This window comes from Drosophila albomicans, chromosome 3 (assembly GCF_009650485.2).
Source record: "Drosophila albomicans strain 15112-1751.03 chromosome 3, ASM965048v2, whole genome shotgun sequence".
In the NCBI taxonomy this organism is placed as follows: Eukaryota; Metazoa; Arthropoda; class Insecta; order Diptera; family Drosophilidae; genus Drosophila; species Drosophila albomicans.
The window spans coordinates 46,732,084-46,748,399 of NC_047629.2; the positions used below are offsets into that span (position 1 = coordinate 46,732,084).

At 32.7% G+C, this 16,316-nt stretch overlaps 1 protein-coding gene and 1 long non-coding RNA gene across 3 annotated transcripts in view; one reads left to right on the forward strand and one right to left on the reverse strand.

Moving 5' to 3' along the window:
- Nucleotides 1–13,136, forward strand: part of LOC127565547 (uncharacterized) — a 51,132-nt gene extending 37,996 nt beyond the window's left edge. Inside the window, exon 3 of the long non-coding RNA XR_007954867.1 lies at nt 12,878–13,136. This is a non-coding gene — a long non-coding RNA (uncharacterized LOC127565547). The remainder of the gene's footprint in view (nt 1–12,877) is intronic.
- Nucleotides 13,137–15,141: 2,005 nt separating this feature from the next.
- On the reverse strand, nt 15,142–16,147 carry LOC117570356 (signal recognition particle 9 kDa protein). Of its 2 annotated transcripts, XM_034251926.2 has the most exons (3): nt 15,992–16,147; nt 15,710–15,891; nt 15,142–15,649 (listed from the first exon to the last, which is right to left on the reverse strand). In XM_034251926.2, the coding sequence occupies exons 2-3, from the start codon at nt 15,848–15,850 to the stop codon at nt 15,557–15,559; spliced, it is 234 nt and encodes a 77-aa protein (XP_034107817.1). In that variant the 5' UTR covers nt 15,851–15,891; nt 15,992–16,147; the 3' UTR covers nt 15,142–15,556. The 2 variants fall into 2 exon arrangements, with proteins under 2 accessions (XP_034107817.1, XP_034107818.1); XM_034251927.2 differs by lacking the exon at nt 15,992–16,147 and having other exon boundaries at nt 15,710–15,941.
- Nucleotides 16,148–16,316: the final 169 nt, after the last annotated feature.

Genomic DNA, 16,316 nt, shown 5'->3' on the forward strand with positions numbered 1-16,316 from the left:
TTCAGACGTGTGTAAGTATATCATGCAATGTGGAAAACTGTGCGCTAACAAGAAACGTGCTAAAGTGTATTTTCTTTGGCCACGTACTCAGCTTCAGCTTCAGTCTTAGCTCGAGTCCAGTTTGTAAACCCCGAAAACTAGCTCCAAATTAGTGAGATGACTGCAACGTTGGATTGCGACTGATTGCTCAAATGTTATTGTTATTGCTGTTGTTCGAGCCCGTTCCTATTTTATTTTCATTATACGATATTTATCTACTCATCCACGTGCATTTAACCAACATTTGCAGTTGGGGAGCAAACAGAATAGACAAGCTTGGGCAACGGCCAACAACAGCAGAGAACAATGAAAGTCTGCAGCATGATTTGTGCCTTTGTTTTCCAAATATTATATAAAATAAACAACGACTGCAGAATGTTGGAATTGGGTTTTTGAGTTTTTGATGCAATTAGAGCTGCAAACCATTAAATGACATTAGTACGACGATTATAATCAGCTGGCAAATGTCAAAAATTGAGATGCCAATAAAAATCGTAAAATTGTCGCATATGTTGCTGCAATTTAGCTTGTGGTTAAGCGAGGAGGGGAGAGAAGGGCGTGCCAGCTGGCAACCCTCTCTCGGTTTAAGGGCTGCAACCCCTTTTGGGGTGTTAATTCATCCGATAAGTGCACAATAATGCCATAAAAATGCTAAACGCCAGCCAAAGTTGCACGTAATTTCTGAGTAAACAAAGTAGAGGGTAACTTTTTTTTTTTGTGAATTCCTCACTTTAAAGCATAACGATTTGTTTGGCCAGCAAATTTGACAAGATTTGCAAACATTTTGAAAAACAATGCGCAGTATCTTTATCGTAAAAACGATGTCATTAATCACGCGGATGGCGATGGCGATGCCAAACACACACACACACACACACACACCCACGTCAATTGAGCTCGACATGCAATTGATAATTAAACAAATATTTATGTACAAATAATTGGCATTAAATTGCGTTATCAATAAATAATTTTTACAATTGAGCGCTGATATAAACTGTCATGGTTAAACAGTCACAAAGTTGCAGTTGCACTCACAGCTACAGATACAGATACATCCATAGCTGCGGATACAGATACAGATACAAAGCGAGTTGCAGTTACAGATTGCACGTAGCATGGCGCATATTTAAGCATTGGCTAATTATGTTGATCGAGTTGCAGTCGCTTTATCTGGATTAAATTGTAACTGCGGAGTGCTGCTTTTTTTATTTATTATTTATTTCGCTTGTAATTTACAATGTAAACTGAGGCGAGATGTTGATTGATTAAGTTGCAGCACTTTATTAACCGATGCAGCATATATAACGCAGCTAAAGGCTATAGTTAGCAACAATTTATTTAGTTAAGATTAACTAAAGATAATTTACTATTGATTTAATAACTATATTATAAATCAAATGAAAAAGAAACTATATATTAAGATTATGATATAATAAATATAAATCGAATTAAAAGGAAAGCATATATTTATATTATGATATAATAACTATTTGTAATAATAAAAATAGAACATAGCCAAATGTATTCTGATGTTAAACAGACTCATCATAAAGTTTACTCTGATGTTATATATAATCTACTAAATACTTTTCGTTGGTACTCTCCATACAAATATTTAAAATATATCTGTAAGTATTAAATGTTTATTAATTAAACTAAAAAGAAAATACAAATTTTATAAGAGTAGTTTGCTATACTTTAATGTTATATAGATTCTTCTTTAAACAAGAGTTTCACTTCATTTGCACCTTTCTTAACTAATTGTCCCTCACATATAAAATTTGTCAAACTGAAGTTCAATATTTACTATGTTCCTCAGAAAGTCAACTAAAATTTATTTAATTTCAATAAATCTATAAATGTACTTCTATAGTACCAAAAGTATAGTAACAATTTTTGTTTATATTGCAATAATTTTATTAATAAACTTGTATAAAAAACTTGGGAAATTGAATCTTTTAGGTACGGGATCCCTTGAATTAGAAGCAAAAATAAATATAAAATAATGTAAATTATCACTATAAAATGTACAAGTTTTCCAAGTGAAACTCTGTAGTAATAAGGTTCTATAAGAAATACTTCTGTAGATCAGTCAATTCCCGAAAAATTCCCAAAGGCAGCTCTTTAAAGTTTCATTAAAATTAATTTATATTTATATAACTTATATATATGTATGTACTAAAAACATAGTACACATTTCTGTTTATAACACAAAAAATATTTTATTTAATAAACTTGGGAAATGACAGTTTAAAAAGACAAAGTGAGATGAATATATAGGATCTACTATATACGGTATTTCCCTTGAGTTGGCATCTCTCTAACAGGCAATTCACAAAAATAAATAAAATAAATTTGGAAATTTTAAACATACAAGTTTTCAAGATAAATTTTATAGATTCAAAAGTATAAAAACGCAACTTGAGTTGGCAGACAGCCCTTTACAGGTTCATTAATACCTATAAACATATAAATATGTAGATATATACAAATATACATATGTACTAAAGCAGTAGTACAATTTGCGGAATATAATATATCAAATTAATAATATAGCAATTTATATTGTATTTATAAAGCGGAAATAGTTTTTCCTACTAAATACTGGAGTACACTTGAGTTGTAAGCCCGCAGAAAGAACCGTACAAAAAATAAGTAATATATCTATTTTTTTATCTTTGAACTTTGAACTTTACATTTATAAGTTAGCCAACAGAAGGGAAACCCCGTTCCTAATGGGTTCTATAGAACAGTAAACTCTTCATCAACACAAAACTTGAGTCAGTCATTTCAGTCATTCCCCAGTCAGCTCTTTAAAGTTGCATTAAAAAGCAACTTAAAGGTATATACGATGTTTGTCATAATGGAAATGCGAGTGCACTTCCATACATATATACATACATACATATATATGTATATTGTACAAATGTACGGAAAATTATGGCGCTACTAAAGTAAATGCCATTTATTGACACAAAATTTTAATTCAATTTCAACATTGAAAAATACTTTTAACGTATGGACTTTTCACCCCCCACTTCCGTCACCCCTTTTGGTCGCCTCCAACGCATGATAAACTTTATAATTGAGTTGTGTTTTTTTTTTCATTAAGTGTGCGAATTGATTTGTTGTTGTTGCTGTTGGGCTTCGTGAACAGAGCAAACTTATTAAAAACTGATAAATGACTTTCAATGAATTTAATTTATTATGTATGTATATGACTACAATATATACTTTTTACTATACTATATGTATAGCTATGATATTATGCTCTTTAATGGGGACTCGGACTTTTGATTTCCAGCAATGACGTGAATACTCATGAATTCTTTCATTTTTTTTGGGGTGTGCTTATAATTCTTACCTCCGTAATTGATAAGCAACTGCTGCGAACGCTTTGCACCTTAATCTGTCGAGTTATAAAAGAGGATTTAAAGAGGAAATCGCGCTGTGAAGTGGGCGAGTGTTAAGCGATTGCTAAACGATTACAAATTATTCCAATCAGCTGTGGAAGGATTAGATTTCTAGTGATAATAAATGAATGGGATTTTAAGCAGTTACACCTGTTTTGTTAAATGTGGTTAAAGCTCTTGAGATACATTCTTATCTCTTGGGTTAAGGGTATTGAGAGTATCTACAATTTTTATTTGTATTTTAATAGTTGAAAATGTGTATTATTTTATGTATTCAGAAATTACTTAAAGAATGTGAACAAATATATGTAATTGTATATCTTTATCTGCATATGCTTTAGCTTTATAAGTATCTGCAGTTCTTTTTGTATCTGCATCTCTTTCTGCGGATGTCTCAATACACATCTAATTTATTTATATGTTGTCAAATTATTCCATTCAGCTCTGGCAGGATTAGCTAATAAACAAAATTGAATTTTAAACAACTTCACCTGTCTTTATATATAGTTAAAGTTGATCAGTGAATAAATCTTTTAGCTCAAAAGTATCTATCGCTTTTATGAGTCTTTAAACAATTGAAAATATAAATTATTTGCTCTTTTCAACAATAATTTTTAACTTTCAAACAAATATTTACAACTGCATATATATGTCTGTAAGAAGAGTATCTGTATCTGCTTTAGCTTTATAACTTTATCTTCAGTTCTATTGGTATCTGTATCTATATCTTCAAACTGCATTTGCCTTTTTGCACAGGAATGTGAAATATATATAGTCAAATTATTATAGATATGCTATTTATCTTATTAGTTGCACCTGCTATTATATGCAGTTAAAGCTGATCAACGAATGTATCTTTTGGCTTAAAAGTATCTACAACTCTTGTGTGTATTTAAATAATTGAAAATGTAAATTATTTGCTGTCTTGAGCAAGCACTTTAAAACTAAATACAAATATCTGTAACTGGATATCTTTATCTGCAACAGTATCTGCATTTCGAGCTGTATCTGTATCTGCAGTTGTCTCTACACACACACACACACACACCTATGTACGTATGTTGTTCAGTCTGTGAGCTGCGGTCGCGACTTGCTGCGCTGCACAAATAAAGTTGGCTCATTAGGCGCAGCGTAAACAAATTCGCTGCCATTGAAACCATCAGCCAGGCAACGAGCCAGTCAGTCACTCAGTCAGTCTGTCAGTCTGGCAGTTAGTCAGTCATTCTCTCAGTCAGTTATTCATTCAGTCAGTCAACCAGTTGGATAGTGGAAGAAAATGTGTAGCAATACAACACAGCAGTTGTTTGCTCAGATACATTTGCTGCCGTCGAAGTTGTTGCGACAAAGTTTTTTAACCTTTTCCAAACTGAGAGAGAGAGAGAGGGAGGGAGAGAAAGTAGAAAGAGAGGGCATACTCTTCTTCCTTGTAGCGCCAGGGCGTAATCGTAAACTGAACTGAACCCCAAGCTCAGAGGTAAACGTGAGCTGAGCTGAGAGATAAGAGCACAACCTTTATTTTTTCTTTTTTTTGGGCTGCTTGAAAATCGCATTTTGATTTGTATTCCGTATTCCGTATTTGATCAGAGTTACGACTGTCACATTTACCGTATTTATATTTGAACTGCATTTTGTAATTATTTGTTTTGTAAATTCAATTGCCAGATAATGATGACGCTGCTGCTTCTGCTGCTGATATCCTGATGTCTCTGTCTTCGTCGCTGTCCCTATTTAGATATCAATATTTTATTTTCGGTTAGGCTCTGTTTATCTTCTTGTGTGTGCTCATAATTTATTATCTCTGTTCTGTTCAGTTTTTTTCTCACTCTTCTTGAGTTGTCCTCTCACTCAACTCTCTCTCTCTCTCTTGACTTTGACGTCTATTATGATGGATTAATTTTCAATTATTAAAACCTCTGTCGCTCTGTCACTATGTCGCTGTCCAAGCTGCTTATCGAGCCAATAGCTGGGCAACTAGTTGAGCTCCATTGTCGCCTTATCTTTTTCTTCTTTCGTCCATCGCCAATAATCAATTTTCAATTAATTCAAAGCGCATATCAGTTTCAAGACCCCGTTTCGTCTTTCGTCTTTTTTTTCGGGTCTTTAATCAGCTGCGATAACGTCAGGTTGGTTTAGCCTTTTTTTTTTTGTTTGGAAAAAACGAAAAAATTATAGAAATTTGTTTAAAGCCATTTAAATTGCACTTTAAGCATCGTTGTGTCACTTCAGCCACAATCTAATCGCCGTCTGCGATTTAATTTATATAATCAGCTTGTTTTCATAATTAAAAAATATTAAAATTGTTTATTATACACGGCCCATTCCCATTCCCATTCCGATTCCCATTCCCATTCCCCCTGAATGCCATTGATAACGAGCTAGCAAGCATTTCATCTGCTGCCCATTTGGAGTTTCATTTGACGTCGGGTTTCGAGCTGTCGATGTTTTATGGCCACCATTCGGTCAGTTTGATTGGTTTGTGGTCGCCACCAGAAGCCACCACAAATACAATCCCCAACCACATACTTGTGCTATGCTTTAGACCGCCTTATCGGTCCTCCACTTTGTGGCACTCTAATTGAAATTGCATTGAATTTGATTGATTTGCTCATAAATGTGAAATAGTCGTGGCGCATTTCTTAGCTCCCATTGTTTGTTAATCGGTTTACTATTTGTTGGGTTATGTGGGCTATAGATTTGTTGCCTCCTCAAGTGGCCAGAGGGTCATTTCTCAATCGACCCCGATAGGCATAGAAAACCCGAAATAAAAATAAAAAATAAAGCGATAAATTAGCAGGAAATTAAGTACGTTTATCTTTTTTTTTAGAATAATAAGATAATTGTAATAAATAGTATTCAATGGATTAAGCTGTAATCAAATTATAACCAAAACATCCGCTTTGCTTCCCAGATATTGCGTATACGTCATTTGTTTCCCACGTTCTTAATTAGCTCGCTCAATGCGAAATGTATGTCTGTACAAATAGCTGCCAAAGTTTTTCGAAAACATTTAGCAATGTCAACAGCATCGGGCGCCTCTTCAACCACACACCATAAAAACCACAACTAAGAGTCGAGAGTGCTCGACTGTGAGATACCCGCCACCCATTTTAAATATAAGCAAAACAGTGCGGTTTTAATTTGAAAAAAATTAATATACCATAAAAATACTAAAAATACACCTAATGGCATTTTTGGTATATCGGGCAAATTTACAAATTTACAACCAAATTTACAAATATTCCAAATTAATATACCGCAAATATACTGAAAATATCTCAAACATTATATGTCAACATTTTGAACAAATGAAAACGTTGCAGTATCAATTTGAAAATATATCAAAAATAATATACCGCAAATATACTAAAAATATACCGAGTGTTACATTTGATATATTGACTTACGTACTTCATTTTTATATAAAAGCAAAACAGTGCGGTATTAATTTTAAAATATACCAATTTAATATACCACAACAATACTAAAAATGTATCAAGGGCTATATTTGGTATATTGAGTATGATAAGTTGGCGTTTTCCCCATACAAAAGTTTTTCTTAAATCTGAATCTATTTTTTTTATCTGATTGAAACCAAATTTGCAGGAATCATAAATATTAATATATGTATGTATCTACCAAAAAATGCGACTCTAGTTTCAAAAGTACGTTTGTTATTGGATTTTTATTGATTTGCGGGGGTGAAAGTGGGCGTAGCAAAAATTTGAAACAAACTTGATCTGGTTGCTAACAAGTGCTGTCGAAAATGATAGCTATCTCCTATAGTCTCTGAGATCTAGGAGTTCAAACGGACAGACGGACAGACAGACGGACATCTTGAAGATGATGAAGAATATATATACTTTATTGGTAGGAGATGCCTCCTTCTGCCTGTTACATACATTTCCTGCCACCATAAATTTATAATACCCTTCTACCCTATAAATACCGAGTATAAAAAGCTGCGCATTAATCTCCATTAAAAGGGAATTTCAATGGAAAAAAAAAACGTGGCGCCAGTGGTTGTCAAATTTGGTGGCTTAAAAGTGGAAACCTGAAGCTGAAGCTACCGCACTTACGCGTACTTTGCTTGTACTTTTGTACATTTGCAATAATTCGAAGGCAAACAAATGCCAAAAATGCTTAGAGAAAACTGATTTCAAGCCGCGCCCCCAAAAAAGGCCCCCCCAAAAGACACAGACTCTGACTCCGACTCCGACTCCGACGCCAGACGACAGCGAAGTTATCGACGCCACAGAGCAAACATTTTAGTCGCCCAAAAACGCTAATGGGTAAACAGAGCTGCGGTGATGATGCGGTGAAGATCCAAAGGCTGTGACAAAGTTCGAGCTTCGAAGTCGCGAGTCGCGAGTCGTGTGCGTCTCGTGCTTATGGAAAACTATCGCACGGAAATGGGCACTTCAAGTTCCTCTATAAAGTTGTGTGGCAAATCGCGTGATTAGCCTTAATAATATGTTAGATTGGTTTTCCCTAGATAAGCGACCAAGTCCAGTAGAAATATTTGATTTATCAATTTGCTACACTTGCCTATCAAGATGTATTAAGCTCTAATCATTGACGTTGATTTACCAGGCAGCCTCGTTATAAATAACACATTACGAATCGTCGAGTCGTATAACATATAATTGTTGTACTTATTATTATTATTATTGGCAACCATTCAATATATCAAGGCTGCTCAAATCGGTTTTCAATAACCTCAAATATTCCGTTTTTGATTTGTGAACAATACACAGCAACAAAATATTATTAAATATTTGTATATTATTCATATTTTATATTTATATTAATATTTTTTCATTTTATTTTATATACCTGCAAATAATATGGAATATTAAAACTAAAAGTAACAATGCTTATTAATTTTAATACTAGCAACTAAAAGGGGTTTTAACTGAGTATAAAATTTAAAAGAAATTCAAAAATCAATATTTATATTGTACATTTTTTGTCTTGAAATTATTTGTATTTACCAATTTATTTATTTATTTAAAAAGGTTAGCTATAATTGAAATTAATACTAACACTATTAGTAAAGCAATGGCTGCAGAGGACTTCAGCTTATTTATCAAATAAAATAATAATATAGTATGTAAGCCAGCATTAAAATGTTGGAATTAATTCTATATTTTTAAAAAGTATGAGTTTTGACCAGAATAAATTTCTATCTAAATGAGTTACTTTATTGATGTACTGGTTCAATTACTTAATAAATAAATCGATATTTTTAAAATGTTGCTGTAAGTGGTTATTTGTAGAGGCGCATAAATCAAAATTGATTGTTCTTTATTCGAGTTTACAGAACAGAATGCGGATGTTAGCAAAATATATAAAAAAGAGTGTTTTCAGAGCACTGTTAATTAATTAATGTTGCCTTATAGATAATATTCAAACTTACATTATTTCAAAAGAATTTTATTCTGTTCATGTTTTAGGAATTTATTCTTTATTTTTTTATAGGATTTTTATAATAATCATATCCACCATTTTATTAGAAATGAAGTGTTTTAAATTTAAGTATCAATAATATATTTTAAAGCATTTTTTGTGTTTAACATTTATGAATCAATTCTACATTTTCTAAAGATTCTTATTAAAAATTTGTGCTTCAAATTGAAGAATCAATTTAATATTTTTGTTTAATTTTATGGGTTTTCAACTTCGTGAATCATAAATATAAATATATAAAATATGTGAAAATGAATGAAAAGCAAAAGTTCACAATGGGAATTTATTTTATATTTTATTGCTAAACAAAGTTGGTAAACATTTATTTTATTACATCATTAAAATTCCTATAGTTTTGTTAAGTACCTTCTCGAAAATTTTGTACTTTATATTAAACAATAAATTCCATTTTTTAAAGAATTTTATCGCAAATCTCTTTCGCCTACTTTTGAGTACAAAAAACTAATTAAACTTAATCGTTAGACTTTACAATGTGTGGGGAAAGCGGGGAGGCGCGGAAGTCCTTGTGGTTGAATGGGATGACAAATCTGTTTACTGTTTACCTACATATTTGCCAATTAGTTGTAGCACTTCTCTATCGCTCAGTATCAGCTCAGTGATAGGAAGTATCTCTGGGCAATTCTTGAAATATGTGTGTCGAACTCATTCATCGTGATTCAATTGTAATGAAATTATATGCTATACTCGATTTTTTTTTTGTCATTTTATTGCTTCCTTATAGACATTGTGTCACCGTTGATTAGCCAGCTGAGCAACTCTAACAACTAACTGACTGATGATGAATGACATTGATACGACAAGCTCTAGTTATTACTAAGGGCATTTAGCTTTTGAAGTCAGCCAAAGTCCAAAAGATATTGTATCTTCCGGTTAATCATAATGTATTTGAAATTCGCGGGCTCAGTTCCTTGTTTGAATTCGATTGAAAAAAAGGGAGGGTCAGTTGTTAATAATAGATATGTTACCCAGCCAGCATTACTTTCACACTTTTAAAAGTACTCTTTATTCAATGACAAGTTTCATGACGCCCCACAACTCGATGATCGGGGGTTGAGTCACCGATATTTGGCATATCATTTCGGCATACGGTCAATGGCTTGCGTCAATAAAGTGCTCATTAATGGCCATTATCGCCACTGCCACTGCTTTTGGTTTTGCTTCTGCTTCTGCTGCTGCCATTTGCACAACAAAGCGAATCTTTAACCCAAGCCGACCAAGTTTAAGTCACAAACTTCAGACTAACATAAAAACTTGCACAGTGAAAAAAAAATGACCTAGAAAATTAAAATTAGTTATAATCATTTTTCACTTGTGATTATCTTTTTCGATACTTCATTTATTTATATTTTCTAGTGCTTTCTATCTTTTTTGATATTTGTATTTATTTATATTTTCCAGTGCTTTCTAGTTCAACAAGTTTAAGCTTATAAATTGTAGCATTAGTCATAGTCCATATTCTTCACATCAAGCATTACCTCTTTAAATTATAAATTATACATGGTTTTTTATTTATAAACTTATCAGACAGCTAACACTACATAATAAATTTTGATAGCAATGGCTGCCTTCGACTAGTTCTAAATTTAAATCATTCAAATAGCAGTACATATAAATCCCATTCTTATTTAACGTTCACGTGATTATTCGCTTATTAGCTTCAGATTAAATTCAAATTCCCAATCATAAATCAAAGCAAATCTCACTTTTGAAAGTTTTTTGTGCATTTATTTTCTTTTTATTACGGTTCAATAAAGTTGTTTAAAACTCTATTTCTACAATAGCTATGCATAAATCTTTACTTAGTACTATAACTGAAAAACACTAATATTATTATTATTATATACAGATAGTTATCTCGAATCCTTAACTAAATTATATTTATTCTTAATGTTGAAAAAGATCTTATTATAATTTTAACGGTCAGATTCTATGCAATTTTAATTTAACTATATTCTATGAGCTTTATCTTCAGATAATCAGGAGTGCGCCAGAAATTGCTACCGGATTTGATTTCGCTCCTTAATTTCAACAATGCCACAGAAATTGCAACATTTTTAAGGTTTTAAGGAATTTTACCAATCATTTCGAACTGTTATTGGCTGTAACTTTGATTAATACAATTTCCCTTGCATTTTATTCGATTTTTTTTCGTTTTAATTGGATTAGTTTTCCTTTTTTAATTTTATAAGTATTAAATTAAATAAATTACATTATTTCATAATTTTAAAAGTTCATTTATTTTCTAGCTAACATATTATAATTACATTAAATGATCTACATTTTTCTATATTCTTCAGTTATATTTTAACAATTATTTTTATGTTATTAGTATTTCATTGTCAATATCCGTTTCTAAAATAAAACGCTCAAGATCAATTTAGTTTTAAGTATATATACTCGTAATGAGCTTATATTTTTATCTAATCACACTAAATGCACAGACAAAGGATCAAGTAAACGACAAAGTAAAGGATAACTAAAACTTAATACGGTCACGTTTGTTATGCTAATTATGATATAAATTATGTTATATATGGGCACATTTGCAACAATTACATATAAAACATTATTATAGCTCTATCTATTCTATTTATTTATTTTAACTTTAAATTCAAGAAAGATTTCTTGGATCTATATTTAAATTGTTTTTATTCCTTAATCATTTTCAAACAATTTTAAATAGCAATCAGTATTATCAACAATGTCATAATAACCAAAGAGATATAAGAGTAAAAGAAAGCCACGTTTAATTTGAATAATAAATTACGTATATAAATTGACAATTAAGCTTAAGGCCTTTGCAGTCAGTGCTTTAGTAATAGTGTTATTGTCAATTTTAAATATATTAAACTTTATTAAATAAATAAATAATAAATTGGCAATCAATTCAAAAATAGGATTTATTTTTTTTATAGGTTGATAGACCATATTTGAGTTTAGTGACTCGATTCGAAGACAAATGAAATCACTTAGCAATTCTCAATTTCTCGCTGTGTGCCAACCCATCGAAAGCCGACCAAAAGTATTGACTTTAAACGGTAGCTCAACAGTGGCTAATGGTCATAATTAAACTTGGCTTATTTGCATAACTGAAGTGAAGGGCTAAGAGCAGGCAGTCAGGCAACAACTTCAACTGCCATGGCCACCATTTTGTGTAGAGGAAAGAAAGTGTCTAAAATTGAGTTGGCAATAGTTTTGCAGTTAGTCTTCTGACTAGCCTCGAGTTGCAAAGCCTTTTAAAGTTTTTTGCACTTGCATAAGACGCGGCGACATGGTCTTAATTTACAACTAATTGTCATATGACCAAAGCGACTATATCAATGGCAGTAATTTATATAGAATGTGAAATCTCGGGGGATTTATTGCTCGGCACATGTGTGTGTGATTGCAGTTATAAGTTGCGACGAAGGCGCAGTCGAAACAGATCCCTTTGCCTTTGGCCTATCTAATTGCATGCTAACTGTACTTAAATATCTTTATAATTGACGCCAGTGGGTGTCGTAAAATGCATCGCAGCGTAATACGGGTAGTAAGTACTCACATACATACATACATAGTTCATGTCCATGTGTTTGAGGAGAGGGAGTAGAGGGGTGAAGGAACCTCACCACCCGCAATAAAAAGCATTTATGTTATTTGTCAAGTTTATCGCAGCGAAGTGAAGCGACATCGATGTGGATACGAATATGACTTCTATGGCCAACCACTGTGCCTAATTAAACCCCAAGCAAGTAGTCGATGAGGTGGAGAAGGTGGGGGAGGAGTAGGTGGAGGAGGAGGTGTTGCTTTATCGACATGTAACGATCGCTTGAATGTTGCGTTTATGATTTTCAAATACCAGTAGCTTGACTTTCTGCTTCTGCCTCTGCTCATGTCGTATATTTCAGATTGACTCTTTTTATTTATTTCTATATTTGATTTCTATATTTCGATAGCTGCCGCCGCAATTGTGCTTTAAATTTATGGAACCAAACTCAGGGGGGAAGAGAGGAAAATGCTTTACGATGGTGCATTTGCAGTGGTGTTCAAGCTAACCGCCTAAAGTGATTGTGATTGAGATTGAGATTGTGATTGCAATGCATGCACGGTAAACAGCGTATTCAAAAGCACAAGACGTCAAACACAAACATCCGATCGACGAAGATCTCTTCATGAAGAAAGCTGTAAGGGAAAGAGAGTGTGCACGACTTTGAAATACCCAATAAAATTGTTTGTTTGCATTTACTTATAGAAGCTTCTCTTTGAGATTAAGTAGTATAAGTGATCAAAACTAAAAAAAAAACATATTAAAAAGTAGTAGTAGAAAAGTAGATTTTCAATCTGAAAAAAATCTTGAAAAATCCTAAAGCCACATTTCAAATGTTAAATTGCATTTTAAGATTTAAAAACAATATTCTTAAGATTGAAATCTTGCCTTATCTTTTATTCTAATTATATAGAGAGAAAAAATTAGCTTCTTGAAACTAAAATGAAAATCTTGAGTTAAAAACTTTTTGATCTTAAAAAATCTAGAAGCAAGAATTCTAGTTTGAAAAAATCTTAAAACATGTTTTCAAATGTTAAATTCACACTTTAAGATGAAATTAATTTTATTTTAAGATTGAAGTCATGCTCCAAGAATCTTTTATTCTATACAAAAATTAGCTTCTAAAAACTTAAATAAAAATCTTGATTTAAATGTTTTATGATTTTAAAAAAATCTCGTAACCAGAATTCGAGGTTACTATGTGTCACAACAAAAATTAAAAATGTTATATTTTCATTTTAAGATTAAAAAACTCTTATTATAAAATTCAAATCTTGATTAAAGAATTTTTTGTTATACACTGAGAGTAAATCTTGAGATAAATACTTTTCAATCTTAAAAAAAATATATATATATATATATATATATATATATATATATATCCATATTTAAATATGGAATTCCATATTTAAAATTTCTTAAAACAACATTGTTAATAGTACAAAATAATTTCATGTTTTGCTTTTATCTTTAAATTCTTATCTTTAAAAATAAGTTTTATATATTTTCAAGGATTATACATAAATAATCATTAATGAAAAGTTTCATTGAAAATTTAAATGATCATTATTTGATATCCATAAATGCGACCTCAAAAATAGGGAATTATAAATAATTTCTTTCATAAGTTTATTATAAAGTATATCTAGAATTCCTTCTTCTTCTACAACCTTTTGCAGTCACTCATCATACCCTTCCACACTTTCAAGTCAAGTCGTCTCTAACAAGGCCAAGTCGACAAACAGAAGCCAAATGAGCTTGTCTCTCTCTCATCGCTGAAGCCATCGCATGGCCGGAAACTGTCTGGTGACGATGTCGACTTCGTCGGCTTCTGTGGTCTCTAATCAAAGCCAAGTGCAACTGCTTGAGCTGCAACTGTAGGGCCTGTGACGGTGTCGATCAAACGCGGCCGAATCGATTCTTTGGGTCAAACACAAAGAGAGAGAACGATGCGATGCGATGCGAAGCGTTGCCTTAATCCAAAGTGGCTACTGAGTTGCCTAGTTGCAGGTACTCATTCTTGCAAAAGTGCAAACACTTCTTATGGCATTTGGTCAACAACACTTTGCTTCGCCAGCTACTGATCTCTCTCAGTCTCTCTCTTTCTCTCTGTTTCTCATCCATCGAAACTTTACGCAGCTCATATTGCTGCTGTCAATCTCCTGTGGCAAATAAACTCGAGTGTCTCGATATGCAAATAACCAAATATTTACTCTCCGCTTATTAAGTGAGTAACAGCGGTCAGCGACTGAGCATCAACAGCAACAGCAACAACAACAACAACAACAACAGCAACAGCAGCGTTCTTCTTCACACTGAGTCATTCAGCTGTGCATTGCAAATTGTTTGCTTTGCCTGTTTAATCGCTTTAATGGCTAGGCAATTAACATTTTTTCAACCAAAGTGGCAGCCACAAAATTACTAAAATCATAAAAACAAAACGACTAGCTTACAAGTGTACAAAATGTTGCGAAACATTTCAATTTAAAAACGCGCCTTGAATTTTCAAATTACAACGGCTTTAGTAGCGCCATCTATGGCTCGAATTTTGCTGCTCTCTGCGAAAGCTAACAACACTAGCAACTGAAACATCAGTGATGCCACTTGATATATTTACAGCTAGGTTTTAGGGAAATTAGCTCAGTTCCCTGATTCGAATACAAAAACACGAAATTTTCTTAGAAAACACCCCATTTAATTCGTTTTTTAAGCATTTCATGGAAATATGCACTAAACTCAATATGTCACAATAATGCAGCTATAACTTTACCCATTCATTCTTCATTACAATAAATATACAAGTATCGTAATTATTAAAACTGCACTGGCGCCAATTAGGCTGACTGGTGTGTACAGAGCTAACATTTATAAAATGTTATTTAAACAACTACTCTTGTTACCACACACTTAATTAGTCGCCTTATTGGTCAGGGCGCTTACAAACTAAACAATTGCAGGTGGGACACACGGCGATTCAGCATCAGACAACAGCAACAACGACAGTGACAATAACATCAAGGCATTTGTTGTTATTGTTGTTTTTGCTCCACATCCAAACTGCTGCCGTGGCCAATTTTGTGTGCTTGCTTTACTCCTTGGACGCCATGTGACCGACCAGATTGCTTGTGATTTTCTCAATTTTCTTCAGATCGGGCATGTTCTCCGCCTTGTATTGTACGCACTGCAATGTAAACAATAATGTTAATAATACACGTTTTTAATCAATTTGCACATTTCGTACCTTGACATTGTCCGTCATTTTGAGCAGTATGTGACCCTTGGAGTGCACGTATTTCATTGTATATCGGCAATTTTGTGGATTCGCCATATACATATTCTCGGCAGCGATTTCAAAATCTTCCCAGTTCTTCACATAAACCATGATGATATTCGAAGTTTCTAAATGCAAAATACGAAACTCAGCTGCGAAAGCAAAATGCAACAACGTAAACGTCAAAAGACAACGTGACCGTACTTTCAATTAGTTAATATACCATTTACTACAACAAATATAAAAACATACCGCTTCCGCAATGAAAATGCAATCTGGTTACACTGTTAAGAATGCCCGTCAGTAACTTCCGATAGTCTTTGCTCGTTTTTGTACACTGAGAAGCGACAAAGTTCCTATTATTGGAAATTTATATGACAAAACTAATAAGAAAATTTGCTACTTTAAATTATCAGTTATAAGCCTACTATGAAAATTAACATATCAGTTGGAAAAGGCATTTAAATTTTTATAAAAGTGTTTTAAGTTGGAAACGAAAAGCCATTCAAATAACTGCGCCTCCATTGACTGAGCTCACCGTTCTCAGCAAAGTAAGACCAAACATGCAGTTGCGGAT

Bases quoted from the DNA above. Each gene is read 5' to 3' on its own strand.
- LOC117570356 (XM_034251926.2), bottom strand. From the start codon at position 15,850: ATGGTTTATGTGAAGAACTGGGAAGATTTTGAAATCGCTGCCGAGAAT. The intron at 15,650-15,709 runs GTACGAAATGTG...TTTACATTGCAG, and splicing joins AAATGACGGACAATGTCAAG to TGCGTACAATACAAGGCGGA.